The following is a 19,277-nucleotide window of genomic DNA, read 5'->3' on the forward strand; positions in this document are numbered from 1 at the left end:
TCTCTGGGTATATGCCCAGTAGTGGGATTGCTGGATCATATGGTAGTTCTATTTTTAGTTTTTTAAGGAACCTCCATACTGTTCTCCATAGTGGCTGTATCAGTTTACATTCCCACCAACAGTGCAAGAGGGTTCCGTTTTCTCCACACCCTCTCCAGAACTTGTTGTTTGTAGATTTTCTGATGATGCCCATTCTAACTGGTGTGAGGTGATACCACATTGTAGTTTTGATTTGCATTTCTCTAATAATCAGTGATGTTGAGCAGCTTTTCATGTGCTTCTTGGCCATCTGTATGTCTTCTTTGGAGAAATGTCTATTTAGGTCTTCTGCCCATTTTTGGATTAGGTTGTTTGTTTTTTTAATCATATATTAAACTTTTTAATCTTTCTATTCATATGCCAGCAATACTCTATTTTATTTATTTTTTTAACATCTTTATTGGAGTATAATTGCTTTACAGTGGTGTGTTAGTTTCTGCTTTATAGCAAAGTGAATCAGCTATACATATACATATATCCCCATATCTCCTCCCTCTGGCTTCTCCTTCCCACCCTCCCTATCCCATCCCTCTAGGTGGTCACAAACCAATATTCTATTTTAATTGCTATAATTTTGTAATACCTTTTATCACCTGGTAAGGCTAGCTGCCCATCCCACTGATAAATTATTATTTTTGAAAATGTGTTCTTATATTGTCTCACCTGTTTGCTCTGTCAGATGACCATCACACACACACACAAAACTAACACCTCTGAAAATTCAGCAGCAGCAACAGAATAGGAAAAGGGGTATAACTACAAGTTATAAACTTCAAAATGTGGCTATTGAGGAAAGAGACAAAACATTCTGACAGGTCAAAGCTCAGCTTCTGAGCCCACTGCAGCCCTCTACCCGCCACGACCGAACCCAGAAAGAAGGAGATTGGACAAATTCCTGAGACCTCTCACTAATACTCCCCAGCCTGTGGTTAAACGGACTCAAGAGGTAAGTAAGCAGCTCAAAGAAACACTCCTCACAGTGTAGACCCCAACTTCAAGATCTCGCTAGAAACAGGAAGAGCCTCAGGGAACTATCAGGAATCCAGTGGTATCTCACCATGAGAACAGGAGGCATGGCCAACAAGGTGGATTAATTCCTGGTACCAGATTTGTAACATCATTTCAGGAGAGTAAAACCTAGGTTACAAAGGCTGCATACAGCCGCAGTGGAGGTCTGCTCCTACTCTTTCTGCCCTCAGTCTCAGAAGAGTGGATGGAAAGCAAATTTTAGTTCCACCGTGTAGGTTGGAGGTGAGACATGCAAGCGTCAGGGATGGAAGAAGTCATGGAGAATTCACCATCAGTGTCTCAGAGAGAACTGAAGGTCTCAAAAGACCTGTCCATTGGGGCTTCCCTGGTGGCACAGTGGTTGGGAGTCCGCCTGCCGATGCAGGGGACATGGGTTTGTGCCCTGGTCCAAGAGGATCCCATATGCCGCAGGGCGGCTGGGCCCGTGAGCCGTGGCTGCTGGGCCTGCGCGTCCGGAGCCTGTGCTCCGCAATGGGAGAGGCCACAGCAGTGAGAGGTCCGCGTACCGCAAAAAAAAAAAAAAAAAAGACCTGTCCACGTTCAACACAAGCAAGCTAGAATCAGCCATGTACACTACAGAAAACAGAAAGAGAAACACAACATGCCAAAGAGAAGCTGAGAACCCAGTCTGGGAGAAAAAAATATACACCAAGCAAAAAAAAAATTTTTTAACTTCCAGTGAGTGCCTGTTCTATGGAAGATTGTGATAAGAGCATGAATAAAATAAGATAGATCTCAAAGATAAGAGGTAAAACAACAGAACTTCCAGGACGCTGTTAAGTGAGAAGGGTGAAAGTAGGCACCCTTGTAAACAATTTTGTTGGGAATGCATTCTGTGTTCCACTATTTTATTATAATGCTGGACATTGTTTTGAATGTGTTATTCTTTATCATGTTAAGAAAACAGCATTGTATTTCTCATCCACAAAATGTTGTAATAGCAAATGGTTGAACATCTATTCAGCCTATTGCAGCTGGCATAAACAAGCTCTTTTGCAAGACCTTTCTTTTTTCTTGCATCACACTTACAAAGAACCTCAGTGCGGTCCTCAGAACTTGTCCACATAAATGATGAGTGAGACATTTCATCATATTTCCTTTTAACAAACAGACTTTCTGTCATTTAGCAAACTCAGTGACTCATTTTTCAAAGGCAAGATTTTCCACTGCTGTTATTTACAGGATTGCCACCATTAGGGCTACAGGTTGTACAAATACCCCATCGCCCAAATGTCTTTGGGTTCACTCTTTCTACAGCATAAGCTTTAGAGTCAGACAGCTCTGAGTATGAATCCTTGCTCTACAATTTACTAATTGTGGCTTTGGATCACAGCTTCACCAGTTTTCTTATCTGAAATTTGGGTCTAGGCTATTTAATGTACAGGGCGTTATAAGGATTAAATAAAAGAGTGTGTTTCAGGCAGGTACTTCAAATGATGACTTATATTATTATCATTGTTATTTTTAAAATTATTATGTGTTTGGCACGTAGTATATACTTAATAAATATTTACTGAATGGATAAATGATCTCTAGAAAGAATTCAAAGATGAAATAGGAAGTCTCTGCCCATAAGAAATTTCCAAGCTAGGAAATTAATTGCCAATAAAATAAATATAAATGAACTTGAGTTCTAGGTTTGATTTCATGGGGCCTGATGACTTAATTCTGTTACCCCATTACCAAATATTCTTCCTAACTAGACCTCAGCCTGGTACCTGGGCACAGTCATAGATTAACTCCTGACCCATTATACTCTTTGGATATAGATAGCAGAAATCAACTCAAGCTAGCTTAAGTTAAAAGAGAAAATTATACAAAAATCCAGGAACTGATGTCTCATGTGACCCATGGGCAAGTATACAACTGAATGTCAAGAAGGACTGGAACCAAACGGTGGAAAACTTTTGAGAACAAGAGTTTCTCTCTCTCTCCCTCTCTCTTTCTCTCTCTTTCAGTTTTGTTTCTCTCTGAGCCTGCTTTTTTTTCTGCACAGCTGGCCTTCTTCTATCTCTAGACTGCAGGGCAGAAGGTGGCCACCCCTGAGTCTCAAATCTGCATGTTTTGCATCCATCCTAATTCATATTCCTGGAGGAACTCTGGATGGCTCAGCTTAGATCAAGCATCTGCCTTGGTCCATTCAATGGCCTCTAGGAGAAAGGGATCAGATTGGACTATAGGGTGGCCTGAAGGGTGTGGCCATAGGGTGGCCCCATCATGAAGGGAGAAATGGAAGAACACCCAGCAGGTGTCCACTACACTCAGTACAGACTGACGCTTGACCTCTTTATAGCCCTAACTCTCACCACAAACTGAACTGCACATTAAACCTTAATCCTGGGCTTCCCCGGTGGCGCAGTGGTTGAGAATCCCCTGTCAATGTAGGGGACACGGGTTCGAGCCCTGGTCTGGGAAGATCCCACATGCCGCAGAGCAACTGGGCCCGTGAGCCACAACTACTGAGCCTGCGCGTCTGGAGCCTGTGCTCCGCAACAAGAGAGGCCGTGACAGTGAGAGGCCCGCGCACCGCTATGAAGAGTGGCCCCCACTCGCCGCAACTAGAGAAAGGCCTCGCACAGAAACAAAGACCCAACACAGCCAAAAATAAATAAATAAATAAATTTAAAAAACAAAACAAAACAAAAAGAAACCTTAATCCTTGTCCCGGAATTCCACTTACACTGATCTTGTGAAACACACATAGCAAATAAAGGGAAGTGGTCTCTGCATTTTCATTGCTTCACCTACTTTTGGGAAAATGTGGTTTTTACATAGTGAATTTCGTTCAAAATCATGTTTACTTGCTGTAAAATACCTGAGTGAAAACTGAGAAGGTCAAAGGAAAAAATCTAGTTCTTTCCAAATCTCACTAAAAACCTGTATGTTTCCAAACATTCCTAAGTAAAGCACTAAATGAATAAAATTTCTGAATTTGAAGGTAAATATTTCTGCTTTGATGCCTGTGGTGGAGTCATGCTGACTGCTTTCATCACTGCACAGCATGGGATGTATTCTCATCGGTCACTCCATGCACAGGAAGAATTAGAGGCTGGGGTTAGAATCAAGACCATACTTGGCCCCAGCCTCCCTTGGTTAAGGAGTTTTTGGCACCTCCCACGTTCTTTCTTCAACAATGGTCTGTCTCAAGATTGGACTTATTTTCTTTGACTTCCATCAACTTCAGCGTAATGTATATGCATTCTTGGGCCTCCTGCTATCCCTCAATTCCTTCCCTTTATCCTTCTTCAGGCCTATCATGGGACATCGGGCGCCTGGTACTAGCCAAACTGAACTAACTACAGTCTACCTTTCCCACTGATTACAACCAAAAACTCTAGACAAAATGCAAAAAACAAATACCTGAAGAGTCTAAACAGTAAATAACAGCAGGCAGATTGAGGACTAAAGTCAAAACGTGAATAGCAACTCATAGCCTGGGTGAAATCACCTCTTGCTAACCAGACCAGGAACAGCAATTCCTGAATGACAGACGTGTAAGAGAAATCCCACTTCTTTTTTTAACATGCTTTCTTTTCTCTGTTCTCTCCCAGCTCTGCCCTGAGATCAGCCCCAAGCACTGGGCTGCATTGTCACAGAAGCAGCGGCAACACAAGCATCTAAAATTCACCCCCCGCAAAATCTTTCTCTCTGACCAGAGAAACCAGTGAAATGGACCACCACTGTTCAAATAGTGTGGGTGATCCCTGTTATTTTTTTTTTCTTTCTTTTCTCTTGCTGCTTTATCCCCAAAGACAGCCCCAGTCACACAGGACAGCACAATAGTGCAAGAAAATAAAACTCAGAGAGAACGCTAGCTTCCTGGCATTAAGAATCAAGAAAAAGGCTTCCCTTGTGGCGCAGTGGTTGAGAGTCCGCCTGCCGATGCAGGGGACACGGGTTCGTGCCCCGGTCCAGGAAGATCCCACATGCCGCGGAGCGGCTGGGCCCGTGAGCCATGGCCGCTGAGCCTGCGCGTCCGGAGCCTGTGCTCCGCAACGGGAGAGGCCGCAACAGTGAGAGGCCCGCGTACCGCAAAAAAAAAAAAAAAAAAAAAAAAAAGAATCAAGAAAAGGAGGGTCCCTGAGGGCTGGAGAATATAGGGACATGCCAGAGAGGAAAGAGCTGGGAAAGGACACCTTCTAATTCTGTTCGGGACCCTACGTAAGTCCCAGACTCAACTCCCAGTGTACACATGCAGAGCAGACCCAAAGAAGCATAGCAAAAGCTTCAAGAATTAAACTACTAAAGTCCCAGACCAAACTCGGAGTGGTGCACGTGACAGTTAGACCCAATAGCATAGCAAAGTCTTGAAAACTGAGTTAACACTGGAATTACCACCTTAGAAGGTAAGACACAACTTGTAGTCTGAACTTAAGCCAACCCCTGTTCCAGAGAGCTTAGAGTATGTGTGATACTGTGTCCAGTGCTGTGAGGATCCCGAGCCAGATGTGGGACTGTGAGCATGGCCAGACATTAGCTATTTGTTGAAATTTTAGAAAAAATCAATAGCAATTTTCCAGCAATGCCTCTCTGAGAAACCTGAGAAAATTCAAACATAACATTAAAAGTTTGTTGTGGACAGCTGTTGTTTTTGCATTCATCATCCATTCCCCCACTCTGGTAACTGTGTCCAGATTTTGCTTTAATGAAAATACCCCTTCTCTAGCTTAACCATAACCAATTAAGTAAATAAATATATTCCATCCTCCTGACTCCAGTGATTGGTCAGAGATGCAATGGAGCCAATGAGATGCGAGGAAATCTCATTCATCATTCACAAAATAGCGTCTTTATGACACACGGTTTACCCCTTCATCCCTCTCTACATCCCACGTATTTCTCCAAAAATGAAAACAAAAGCCACATGATACAGGTGCTTCTACTTTTAATGCTGAACGACAGTATCTTTACTTGTAGAAAATAATGATATACAAACACTTTATAAACCAAAGCTTTATAGGCAGAAATAATAATCACCTAAGGAATAGCCATACACATATAAAAGAAAATCATTCAGAATTTAAAACTGGAAGCAAAAAACTAAGTTTTCCATTTCTACGTTTATACAGAATGGTATTAGCTCTGCTTTGGCTAAAATCTTTGAAGAGCAGCTCTCAAGCTATTGTCTCCTGAGAGGATGTTTACCACCATCAATCATCTGTAATCCACCCCCCTTTCTTTTGAGGAATATTTGACAATTAAAAATGTGTATATTTAAGGTGTACAATTTGATGATTTGATATAGTTATATGTTGTGAAATATTCACCACAATCAAGCTAATTAACGTATCTATCACCTCAGACAGTTACCTGTTCTTTTTTCCTTTTCTTTCTTTCTTTATAATTCTTAAAGAACACGAGTAGATTCAGGAAGCCCAGGTCTTCCCAGACCCTGTTGGTGCTCAAAGAAAGAATGGTTTCCAAATTCCTTCATGGGTTTTGCATTGAAGGCTCAAGCTACTTCCTTGAGGGAAAATTCTTTGAGTGTTCTAGAAAGCACAGTCATCCCGAACCTCAGTGGAAAAGATTCAAGCTGTCCAGTGGAACAAAGATTGGGTGTTTAAAATCAAGGAGTTCCTAAAATGAAACTGTTTTCTTAGATAGGGATTAGTTATATGGAGAGACTGAAATGGAGTTAACTCTGGGTAGATATGAGGTTCCAGTGCTTGCTCTTCATGAGGCATTTATCAAGGACCTACAAGGGGACTTGGGATGAAGGAAGCACAGTCCTTTCTAGGCAGTTGTCCCTGGTCTGTGGGAGGATGTTTCACAGACCTAGGACTCTTATCCAGGGTAACACGTAGAGGGACACAGGTGTGAGGAAGGCTTGCAGGAAAGAGACATCACATCAGAGAAGCTTCCTGACCAGGTGGACTTGAGAAACAGGGAAGATGTCAACATATGGAGATGGAGTCGACTTGCTGGGCCAGAGAGAAGAGCATGAGGAAAGACACAGAGAAGAGGAAGTACGGAGTAGTGCAGGAGCCGCTGAGTAGTCCGTTTGGAAAGGGACGTAGTCATAGAACCACCTTCTCCGAGGGAGCACTACTGGGGAAAGGTTTAATGCATGGTGAAGGCCAGTCCAAAGGCCCTCAGGCAAGCTGGGTGAGAGACCCCTACCAATACCCTCCAAAAGACCATACACTCCTTAAAAAGGGCACTGTATACTGGAAAAGGCCCACAGCCCTGGGTTGGATCTCTAACTCTGCCACTAAATGCCTGTGTGACTTTAGGCATTCACTTAACTCTCTCATCCTCAGGACCCCAAGTGTAAAAAGAGGAGAATAGTATCTTTCCTGTGTACTTCACAAGATTGGCATGAACATAAGGAAAAACAGTGGGCACAGAGTAGCACTGTCAAATACTTTCTTGTAGTTCGTTATCTTGTCACGTTTTGAAACTCCCCAGTAGAGGCTACCATCCTTCTAGTATTACCACTACATGATAGATTTTTGAGGTCAAGGGATGTGTCTTCTTCAGGACTGTCTGGGAACACGGTATATGATTTTTTGAAAAGGTACTTGATGAATGAATGAATGAATAATGTTCAGAGTCACCTAGTCAACTAGTCAATAAAATCAGTCTCCTAACTACACTGAAGACCTGTGGACTGTTCTTTGACTCCAGGCTGCTTGGCCCAGTTGAGGCTCTGAGTTAGTGGTGCTCATTCAATGTCATGGTAGAGAAGGAAGCCTGTGAAGGTGGAGTCATGGACATTATCTGCATAGACCCCATTGTTCTCTCCATCCCCATACACCTGGAGCCAGACCTGGTCACCCTTCTCCAGATAGAGGAGCACAGAGCCAGAGGCCTGGTCCACGTTCTTGTCCTGGAACTGGTCATAGGTGAAGAGCACGGCCTTGTCCTTCTTGTAGAGGCTGACCTTCACATCCTTCAGGTAAACTGTGATGTGGTAGGAGAAGTAGTACAGCCCGGGAATGTTGCAGTAGAATTTGCCAGTGGTACCATCATAGTGGCTTTGCTGATTGTAGAAGATCTTGGTAAAGCGAATGGGAACGTTGGGAATGGTGACCCGGGTCTCCAGTCCCACACTGAATGCTGAGCGGTATACATAGGCACTTTCTCCAGGTTCTCCTTTTCTGCCTGGGATTCCTGGAAAGCCTCGGGGACCTTCAACCCCAGTCACTCCAGTTTCACCGGTGTCGCCCTTAGGACCAGCAAAACCTAGAGAACGAGAAGACCTTAGTGACCACAAAAACAGAACTCCCGTTTAGGTTGGTTCCAGCCTAAATCACTGTCCCTGTGGCCCCCTACCTACAAACTGCTTGACTGACAGAGCAAGGAACCAATGAGAGCTCCCAAAGGGGACAGCTGTCACTTCCCCCTCCACATCCCCTGCCCCACAGCAGGCTCCCATAAATTCATCTCCAACCTTATCTCCTATACATCTCCATCACCGATGCTCCACCCTGCCAACACTTTATGTGCCAGCTCAACCAACTACACATCTGCTTTTCTCTGCCCTCCGTCTAGGCTGCCCTCCCTCCTTTATTCTGTCCACACATCCTTCAAGGCCTCGCTCAAGCCCCACCTCCTCCTGAAAGCCTTCATTGTTAACCCAGGTCTGCATTGAGGGCATTTTCTCTCTGTTCCACTGTTTAGGCACTTGTCCACATTCACTTCAGCATATTTGGAGTAGACTCTCTTGTAGTAACCTCTAACAGTCCTGTGCACCAGAGCAAGAGTTCTCCAAGAGAAGGACTGTGGCCTGCAGGAGGTACCAGGAAGTATGGTTGAATGCCACTGGATGGAACGGGAATTAAGGGAAAATTAAGGGAAACAGGAATATGAGCAGACTGGGAATAGGGATGGATGAGGGCGGGTATGGAAAGAGGATGCGGAAGGTGGTGTGGGTAGAGCAGAGTCAAGGGTACTTGGTTTTAAAGGTACCACGTGTGTTTACCTTTGAAAGGCCAATCCAAAATCCACTTCATGTTGCTTATGGGTCACATTAAAAAGCTTTGTTTCTTCCCTGTGTGTAGACCTTAAGTTAATAACTATTGCCCTCCTATAGTGCTAGAAGCCCTCTTCTACCCAGGAGAAGTCTGTGACAGAGGAGACTAAAGACCTTATTCTTACCTGGATCTCCTTTCTCACCCTTCTCGCCAGGGCTGCCATCTCTGCCATCACGGCCTGGAGTCCCGTTGTGGCCAGGATGCCCCGGGATGCCTGCCATCCAACCTGCGCAGGCCCCCTTGGGGATGGGAAGGACTTCAGGCGCTTCAATGTTTTCCTGGCCATGACTGGGCAGGGCTAGTAGCAGTAGAACAGCTCCCAGAAGCAGCATCCTGAGTCCTGGAACCCAGACCTGTGCTGTCAGACACAGAAGAGTGGACCCCACATGGCTCACCCAGTCAGGACCCAAGCAGGACTCTGGCCAGTTCTGCAGAGTCTGCCTCTGAGACCTGCTCTCTCAGTACTCACCTCTTCCAGGGAGACTCAGATTCTGACTCTTTCAGCCCACCTTGATTTCTCTCTGCCCTGAAATTTGCAGTATTTAGCATTATTCTTTGTGTGTGTGATCTCCTTTCTTCCACCATCGGTGATGGTGAGACAACACTCCTCCAATTCCTCATATCTGAGCACAGTACGAGGCACAGGGAAGGCTCCAAGAGTCAACTTGTCATGAGCCTATCCCTTGAATTGTCCAAGAATGATGATTCAGATCATCCCATTCAACTCTAACCAACTTCCCTCTCTCTGGCTCCTTCTTTTTCTTCTTTACTTCCCTTTTCCTCATTTTCTATGTCTGTTCCTCCTCCTTTCTTTCCCATTCTCTTTCTTCCTCTCCCCATTCCCTGGGCCACATGTTAGACCATTTGGTATATTATGTATGTGCACACACACATGCTCACATATGCACATATGCACATGTACACCCATACACACACATGCACAATGCACACGCGCACACACACACACACAGCCTTAGTCAGACAACCAGCGACACACTGTCGCATGAGAATATCCACTGACCGCTGCCTGGGCCACACTTAGCTGCACCTCGTCACCTGCCTGATCCCCACGCAGCCTTCAGGACACAGTGGGCTGTCCTCTCTTTTAGGAAGTCTTCCCGGTCCTCCTTCCCCAATCTGGTCTGCCGTTCCTCCTCTGTGCTCCCCCAGTGCCCTCGCTTATCTAGCATTGGCACATCTTGCACCATATACTATAATTCCTGACTTGCTTACCCATTTCAGCCATTAAACTACAAGCACCATGGGGCAAAGTCTAACCCACCACCAGCACAGAGTAGGGACTAAATAAATAGTTCTGTAGAAAAAAAAAAAAGAGCAAGAGAGCCAGAGAGAAGGGAAGGAGGAAGGAAAAGAGAAAGGAAGGGGGAACGAGGGAAAGAGGATGGAGTACGTTTAGAACATATATTCTGGGTACCCTAGCAAAAAGCTCAAGGGGCACAGATGGCCAAGGGACTCCCTGTCTCAGAACTGGCCCTCCATAGCCCCTCCCGGAAGACAGTCCTTTACATGCACGGGGACTCTGGTCCCCATCCATCCCTGCCTGTTATTAGGTGATCTTAGCCCCCACCTCTGATTGCCAGGGTGTTAGTCTCCCCATCCCTCTCTCACAAGGGAGTGGAGAGAAAGCACCACAGAGGGGAACAGGGCATAGGATCCTGGATCACAGGCATCACTAAGACCCTCTGTGGAGTTTGAAATGTAGCTAATCCCAAGAACTTGATTCTAAATAAAACATGGTCCTTATGTATTTTTTTACCCTAAACACTCAATATTTTTCATCAGTTTGCTTGTCTCATAGATTTCACGAAGCCTCCAGAATTGAGTTTGGCTTCAGGAGACGTTTCTTCTGTGAAAGATGGAGAAAAGACCCTGATGAGAAATCTTACCCCAAAGACATGCATGGTGTCTGGAATCCCACCTCTATGGCCCATTGCCTGGGGCTGTATAATGCCCCCTCCATGTGACACAACCCACTCATCTTTCATATGTATATGTGAAATATCATATATATATGATAAGTTTATATATGTTATATATAAACATATATATGTTTACTGTATATATATATATATATGCTCATCTTTCATACACACACACGTGTGTGTTCATTAAAAATAGTAAGAGAGGGAATTCCCTGGCAGTCCAGTGGTTAACGGACTCTGCGCTTCCACTGCAGGGGGCATGGGTTCAATCCCTGGTCGCGGAATCCCACAAGCCATGAGGCACAGCCAAGAAAGAAAAATAGTAAGATAAATACTTCGAAAACTACAAAAAACAAAACAATCCCCACTCCCAAGAATCCATCTGTTTATTTTTAAACATGGTGGAAATAATACTTTACATAGAAATTTTATTCCCCAATTTTTGCCTTGCAATTTTCTAATTTTTATAATCGTCATTTTAAACGCGTGTGTGCACTAGTCCATCAAGTGGATATAGCCAAGATATATGTCAACGTTCCCATTTTACTGAACTTTGAACATATTTTCATTTTAAAACATTTTAAATCTGTAACAAACATCCTTAGGCACATAGTTTATCCTCAAATTATTGTTCTGCTATGACATATTCCCAGAAGTAAAATTTCTGGACCAAAAGGTATGAACATTTTTAAGGCTTATGATGGATATTCCCAAATTACAGTTTGTCATGCTGTTCCCTGGTAATACGTCAGTGTGTACATAGAGAGCCTATCTTAGCTACCCTCACCAGCTTTGGATATAATGATTACAAACATTTTTGTTGTTCTTAGTTTAGTGAGCATTATGATCATTAGTGAGCTGTACATTTTATTAAAGGCCTATTTCCTAATTTAATTTCCTCATTTTTGATATCTCTGTTAAGTGTTCTTTATCAGTTAATTTATTAGGGACACAATGTGCTTTTTGAATTAATTTGTGTGAGTTCTTTATGCCAACACTTTGTCATATGTGCTATGACTATTAACTCTAGTGTAAAAGATTATTCTTTTGTCTTGCTTATCCTGAGTTTTAGGTGACAGAAGTTTTAGTTTTTATATAGCCAACTCTGTTGGGTTTTTTTTTTTTTTTTTTTTGCTTCTAAGTGTTAAACGGTCCTTCTCCATACTAGAGTTTGGTGAGTACTTTATTTTCTTCTATTGTTTGGTGTATTTTAAATTTTACTCTTTAATCCATCTCTGATATTTTGTGTTGGTGTAAACTGTGATCTAAGATACTCAAATGATTTCTTCCTATTTGAAAACTGTTTAAAAGACATTTAATTAAATTAACCTTTTTTATCTCTGTTGGTCTGATGCATCATTTATCAAATATCAAGTTCTAATATCATCTTAAGCAGAGTGAGAATTGAGAATGAGACCAGCAGACAGAGAGGAAGAGAGACAGGCAAGACAACTGAGACAGGTGCCGATAGCGATAGATGCTGCCCCCTGGTGGTCATGAGTCCCTAGTCAAGGTTTTCTTTTACCATTAACATGTACCTTTGTCCCCCTCTACTGGAATTGGAGGTCTCAAGGGGTGTTCTCAATAACAGCCGGAAATAAAATGAAAATGAGAGATAGTTTAAGCTTGGGTTTTCCCAAGATGAGAAGAAAGAGGGGAGTTAGACGAGAAGCCAAGGAGAAAAGACCAGCCAAGCCCCTTTTGTGTTTAAGGAGAATACTTGTTCTGAGGTTTTTAAGGCTTTATATGTCATCCAAACTTCCCACAATTTGTCATCTCCATCCTTTTCCTCTATGGGGTTAGCAGTAAAACTCCTAAGAAGACCACCGAGAGGCTCTGTGCTTGCTTCTTCCAGAAATGAGGAGGGCTATGCTCTTTTCCACAGGGAAACAGAAGGAGAGAATCCAGAATAAAGAACCAGGGAAGGCAGCTACAGAGGGTCCCAAAGAAGAAGGGTGACTGGGGGCTTCCTCCAAACCATTAGAAGGAGTGAAAAGTCAGGTCTCTAGAGTTCTCTGGTTCCTCCTCCTCTTTTAAAAATAAAAATTCTATTTTCCTGGGCTTCCCTGGTGGCTCAGTGGTCAAGAGTCTGCCTGCCAATGCAGGGGACACGGGTTCGAGCCCTGGTCCGGGAAGATACCACATGCCGCGGAGCAATTAAGCCCATGCACCACAACTACAGAGCCTGAGCTCTGGAGCCTGTGCTCCACAAGAGAAGCCACCACAACAAGAAGCCCGCGCACCACAACGAAGAGTAGCCCCCGCTGGCCCCAACTAGAGATAGCCCGTGTGCAGCAATGAAGACCCAACACAGCCAAAAATAAATAAAATAAATAAATTTGAAAAAAAAAAGATTCTATTTTCCCAGCCCAAGGGAAGGCATTCTGTGCTCAACACTACAGTGTTATGGACAGATCTCTCCATTCATAGGGGCAACCAATCTGGGTTCCATGACAGTAACATGGGGCGACAGTAATGGAAGGAGGGATTGGGGGCAGATGGGCACACAATCCTAGGATGTTTCTGATGCTAAGAAGCGATTCTGATTGAAGAAGAAGGTTGTCGTCTAACCAAGTTCTGGATGGAAAAATTAGCAATTGATAATAATTGAAGGTCAGTGCAGAGATGCCGAAATTTCAAACAATTTATTCCAAAATTATCTGTGCTCTCTGTTTAGATATAGCAATTTTTACAATTTGATTTTGAAAGACCTCTCTTTCTAAAGGGGAAAACATTATTAAATAAAACTGTACTCTAGAACTATATTCTAAGATTCAATCGTGCCTACAAAGAAACCATTTACATGGGTCATGAAGCTAATCCCAAGTACCACCTATAATTCCTTGTCTTTGTAGAATGCCTTTTGTAAAGTCCTCACCTCACTTAATATCCCACCTAATTCTCACAATTTTGAGGGACAGGTTGAGGTAGAATACAGAGCACAGGTTCTATGACCTCAGTGGTTGGGTGAAAATAATTTGTTCTTCCTTGTAACATGTTTCAGTCATATGTCTGTTGGAGGATTAAAAGGCACAATCCACGTAAAATAATACTTCAAACAGTGCCAGGCATGTGTCAGCGCTCAATAAATGTCATCTATTGTATGAATGTACCCATTCTAGAGATGAGAAAAGTGGGTTTCAGGGTGGTTAAGTGACTCATCCAAGATCCCAGAGCTAAATGTAGAGGAGCTGGAAATCAAATTCTGGTTTTCTGAAACCCAGCAATGGACCCTTAGGCATATCCCAAGAAAGGAAAACAGCATCAAGGTCACACATCTGCCTTTTAATATTCCACTCCATAGGATGGGGGATAGAAGAGAAAATAATGTGAAGGAACCTCCAGACTATGATGCAGTGACCTGGCTTCTAGTCTGGGCTCCACCAGTGACTTACTGGGTGACTTACCTGTCCCCACCCACTTTCCAGACCTCATGCTCTTTGCAGGCAAAGGTGATTATTTCTTTTTTTTAACTTTTTTTTTTTCTTGGCGTCACCATTGTGCAGCTTGCGGGATCTTAGTTCCCCGACCAGGAATCGAACCCATCCATGCCCCCTTGCAGTGGAAGCTCAGAGTCCTAACCACTGGACCACTGGGGAATTCCCCAAAGGCGATTATTAATGAATTTATTCTTAGCTTATTTCATAATATTGTTGTGAGAACCAGTAGACTAAAATTATGAAGAAGTATTTTAAAAACTTATAAAGTGTTCCACACATATAAGTGAAGAGAAGCAAGCAAATATTTATGGACGACTTGCTGTGGATCCCCACTGTACACTCACCACCCCTTTAATCTCATTTAACCTCCACAGCTCCTGGGGGTTAGGACTCAGTTCCCACACGAGAAATCCGAGGATCAAAGAGGTTTAGTAATTTCTGCTCAAGGATCACAGGTAAAAGAGTGCAGAGGTGAAATTTGAAATCCAAAACCTGAGTTCTTTCTATCGTACTAACTTTCATGGTGCACTGTGTACAGGCATGGCTCTCCTTGTTTTCAAAAAAATGCAAGGGGATGACCATGATGATCTCTGGATCCTAAAGGGCCATATTACAATCTCTCATTTTCATTTGTTAAGTGTATGAGAAATTCCACTTTGACCTGCTGGAATGCCAGTAACAACAGCAGAATCTTGTGAAATGCAAGGATGGGGTCTCCTCTGGGACAGGCAGGAGACAGAGTGGGATGGGGGAAAGAGGTCACCAGACCCGGCGCCAATTCCTCCAGCAGGGAAGGACATCAAAGCATAGATCACATAGTCCCAGAGAGCTGAAAGGTATCCCAGAAATCATCTCACCCCTGCCCTGCTTTTACAAATGGGAGACTAAGGGGGAGGAAAGGGCTGCCTTTATTGCATCCTCATAGAAACCAGCTCTCACACTAGGAACTTCTACACATTACTTATGCTATTTGTTATTTATTTTAATCTTTACAAGAACTCCATGAAGCAAAGAAAATAACCCACACTGTAGAGATGGGGAAACTGAGAGATTAAGGAGAACATCCGTGAGAGATTCCCATCACATTACACTGCCTCGAAAAAGGCTTCTCAGACTCACCTTCATAATCTGCTAAATGAGATCACGAGGAACATGAGAACACTTTGAAATTGGTAAGGGTTCTTTGCAGTATAAATTGCATAAGGCAGTTTCAGACTGTATTTTGTTTAATCCTTCTCATAGCCCTGCTTTTGACTCCACTCTCTAGAAGAATCTGAGACTCAAAGAGACCAAGATGCTGGCTTAAGATCATGCAACTCTTGGGTTGAATTCCATGAAATTGCCATTTTTAAAGGTCGAAAATGGTAGAATATTGGCAATTTCACACGGTGCAACCTAATGATAAATGGCAGAACCAGGAATCAGCTAGGCTCTGCCTGGCTCCCAGGAGGATGACATGAAAGCTTTTATTCAGCATCCTTGTGCCCAACACACACACACACACACACACACACACACACGCACACACACACACATTTTTGGCAGCAGTCTCTCTCCACTTGAAGGAGTTCCTGACTGAAAGCTTCTAGTCTCCAAAGCTTCTACCTCCTGACCTCAGCAAAGTGTCTGGGGCCACAGGTCCCCAGCTTGACAAGGAGTAGGACGGAAGTCTGTCCCCACAGCCACCTTTGAAAGGACAAGAAGCAAGTCCTGTGGCCCTCTTTACAACTCCTCAAGAATGGAAGGAGGGAGGCAACAAGGACAGACAACTAAGCTGCAGGCTCCCTTTCCACTGCTCAGCTTCAGGAGCAAAGCTGACACCCTCACGCTCCTTTGGACATATTCTGTCAGCGTCAAGGCCTCCCTGTTTCCAACCTCGTCAGGAGGAGGTGGCCTTACCCCCAGTGGCAGGAGTCACCAGGAGTGAGGTAGCTGCACCCCTCGTAAGGCTTGATCTGAAAACCAGAACCTCCCCAGACCAGGGACCCGCATCCTCAGACAGGGGCTGGCCTGATCTCTAAAATCCTCCCACTCAGGTCTCTGCATCAATGGCTGGAAACAACCAGGAGGCCGCACGGGCAGCGCTCACTGGGGCAAGCAGGATTGGGCTTGACCAAGACCAGGTAGATGCAGTTGTTTCTGTCAGAAGACGTCTGCTAAAAATAAGATTTTTCATAAGCTGCCAGTATATGCCAGGCCCCTTGCTCACTTTACCTCATTTGCACTTCTCAATCATCCTGTGAGATAGCCCCACAGAGGGGTAGATATTCCCATATTTACAGATACCCCCAAATCTGCACATACTGACCATGCCTCACCCATCTTTGCACCTCACGGACACTACCCAGTGTCTGGCCCGCGGAATCTGCTCAATAAATATCGCTGAGTAGAATCCAGCGTTGGAGTTGGATTCCAAACTCAGGCTGAGATCGGAGCTCAGGCTTTCCCCAGGCTGCCTCTTCACGTGCTTCTTTCTCTGCCCTACCTGGTCAAGCTAAGTGATTTGTCCCCTTCTCCTCTTATCTAATTGGACTTTATCACTGGACCATCCCTCCAACTTCACTGACCCCAAACTTCTCTTTGGTTAGGCATCTAACCACAGAGTGAATTGGGCAAAATTCAGGATGGTCCCAGGCATTTTGACCAGAAGGAACAGTCCCTTTTCTCTTGGAGCCGTGGGAGAATCGAGGACGAATCCCAAGGCCTGTCTGCATCCGACAGTGCTACCCTGGCCAGGGTTTTGCCTGTATCCCTCCCTACCCTGCTAACAGGACAGTGTGGGCACACCCCAGTCAGGGGCTCCACGGCAGGGCAGCCACTTCCCCTCCAGCCTAGAACTTGAATCAATTGTCCTTACCCTCAGGTGTGGAATCAGAGCCACAGACTTCGGTCAGGATGGAAGTGAGGAGGAGATGGCCCAGTCTCAGCAGCCTGGTACTCATGGGGGCAGGCGGTCCCCACCTCACAGTTGTCCTTTTCTATTGGCCAGCATGGCGAGGCCCAGAGACCAATGAGCAGGCATGTGCCCCTGGCAACTGCCTCAGGTCCACCCTGGGGAACCTGGTGCAATCAGCTTGGGCTTGGGAAGCCAAGTGGAGCTTCAGTCACCACAGTCTTGTCTCCAGACTTTGGCTCTTATTTTTGCCTCTTACAACGGCGACAGGGCCAAGGGTCAAGACCAGAAGCAGGAAAACAAGATATTTCCTTATGTAAAGTGAATTGCCCTGTGGTCCAGGAGACCTCCGTCTTCCCGGAGATTTGCCCTAATAAATCCGGGGCACCAATTACCACCATCACCTCCTGCTCACAATGCATGATAGGGAACTGCAGTATAACAAGGCATATAACACATCCTCTGTTCTCTGGCCTGAACCCGATTGGGGAAAGACTTTGCATGCCAATTTTGAGAACTGAGGTGAGGGGATGTTTCTGGGCTGGTGTAGGGCAGATTAAGACCATTAAAGGCCCTGAATCCCACATGATTTTGAAGTCCCCACCTGTATGTGATTCAAATTCAGTATATCAGAAAACATATTAACTAGGAGAGAATACCAACTTTCAAGGATTTTGTGGTTTCAAAATTCTGGATAAGTTTTTGAAAACTAACTTTTTATGCATGTGTGAGTCCCCATTTTGCCAGCACCTTAAACGTGTGCCTGTTCCACCTACTGGTGAGCACTGCTCCGGGCTAGGAGTGGCCTGGAGCGGCTGTAACCCACAGAGGTGTTCCTAGAAGCCTTAGGCTAAAGTGGCAATGCTCATCACCTTGGACTCTTTCTTGGCAAACCCACGTTTTGTTTTTGAAGGACAGGATCGGGGCCAGTTCCTGCTAGCCACAAATTCTGATGCGTTAAATCATGACCCCAGCAAGGGCTCAGGATCCCAGCAATAACTTCTTCAAGACATACAGAAACAGAATGTTCTCAGGCAGAGCCTGGGCAAGTATCTACCTGGCCCTAAATACCACCTCTCCTGGCCACAAAAAACCTAAAAGCCCACCAGCAAAGTAAAGTAAAAATCTGATCTAAGGTTTAACCTCTTACTAATATGCAAATATTTCTAGAGAAGTTACTTTAGGCCTTTGAGATTGGAGTCATGAGTCTCTTCCCAAGGGCCCACTGACTTAGGTAAGGGGCTTATGAAAATGAGGTACTGGTTTACTAGATAGGTTGGACCGAGGAGAAAACACACAGAAACTACAGCAACCCTCAGTTACTTCAGTATTTTATTTTTATTGTGGCATCTTTTATCGATTTGGGGTTTGTGTTACTATCTGTCTCTCCTTACTAGAATGTAAACTTCACGAGAGCAGGTGCCTTGCCTGTTCAATGTTTTATCCTCAAGCCCTTAGAATAAGATCCGGTATAAGGTGGGCAATGATAATTGCTGAATCAAAAATAAGGGAGTGATCATATTTACTCTTCCCCTTGGAGATAGCTCTGACTGTCTTCCAGTTTACAAATCAAGTATCTTCAGTTCAATGAGGTTAAGTGATTTGTCCAAGGCACAGATCCAAGATTTGAACCCAGTCTGTCTGGCTATAAAACCTGCTTGCTTTCTAGTACCTTATGTCTCTCACCCCTCCTGATGGACTATAATACCCTAAGATTCATGCGTGTGCTTCAGGGTAGCTTTGGGGTTGGCATGAAAAGCAGTTTCTTCCGATCTTATGGGAATACAGCTGGTTACAGCAGGCTTTAACTATTACACAAGGTGGAATGACTTTAGCTCCAAAATCACACGAAGACTGTGCTGGTCTGGCTGTCTACCAGTGGCACTGCGAAAGCCTGTCATCTAGAGGCCTCAGGGAAATCTGCCATTCACCACAAAGTTCATCATGTGGAAAGAAG

General features: G+C 44.3%; 1 protein-coding gene across 2 annotated transcripts; it reads right to left on the minus strand.

The window, feature by feature from the left end:
* Positions 1–5,938: 5,938 nt before the first annotated feature.
* On the minus strand, positions 5,939–17,350 carry ADIPOQ (adiponectin, C1Q and collagen domain containing). 2 transcript variants are annotated; one of them, XM_060009969.1, is made up of 3 exons: positions 17,285–17,350; positions 9,169–9,384; positions 5,939–8,253 (listed from the first exon to the last, which is right to left on the minus strand). In XM_060009969.1, the coding sequence occupies exons 2-3, from the start codon at positions 9,374–9,376 to the stop codon at positions 7,733–7,735; spliced, it is 729 nt and encodes a 242-aa protein (XP_059865952.1). In that variant the 5' UTR covers positions 9,377–9,384; positions 17,285–17,350; the 3' UTR covers positions 5,939–7,732. The 2 variants fall into 2 exon arrangements, with proteins under 2 accessions (XP_059865952.1, XP_059865951.1); XM_060009968.1 differs by having other exon boundaries at positions 9,169–9,402; positions 17,285–17,340.
* Between the last annotated feature and the right edge of the window lie 1,927 nt (positions 17,351–19,277).

This window comes from Delphinus delphis, chromosome 4 (genome assembly GCF_949987515.2).
Source record: "Delphinus delphis chromosome 4, mDelDel1.2, whole genome shotgun sequence".
In the NCBI taxonomy this organism is placed as follows: Eukaryota; Metazoa; Chordata; class Mammalia; order Artiodactyla; family Delphinidae; genus Delphinus; species Delphinus delphis.

What these genes read in the sequence shown, in the direction of transcription:
- ADIPOQ (XM_060009969.1), bottom strand. Translation starts at nt 9,376, where the DNA reads ATGCTGCTTCTGGGAGCTGTTCTACTGCTACTAGCCCTGCCCAGTCAT. An exon ending in GGGTGAGAAAGGAGATCCAG is followed by an intron (nt 8,254 to 9,168) that starts GTAAGAATAAGG and finishes CTCGTTCTCTAG; the next exon opens with GTTTTGCTGGTCCTAAGGGC.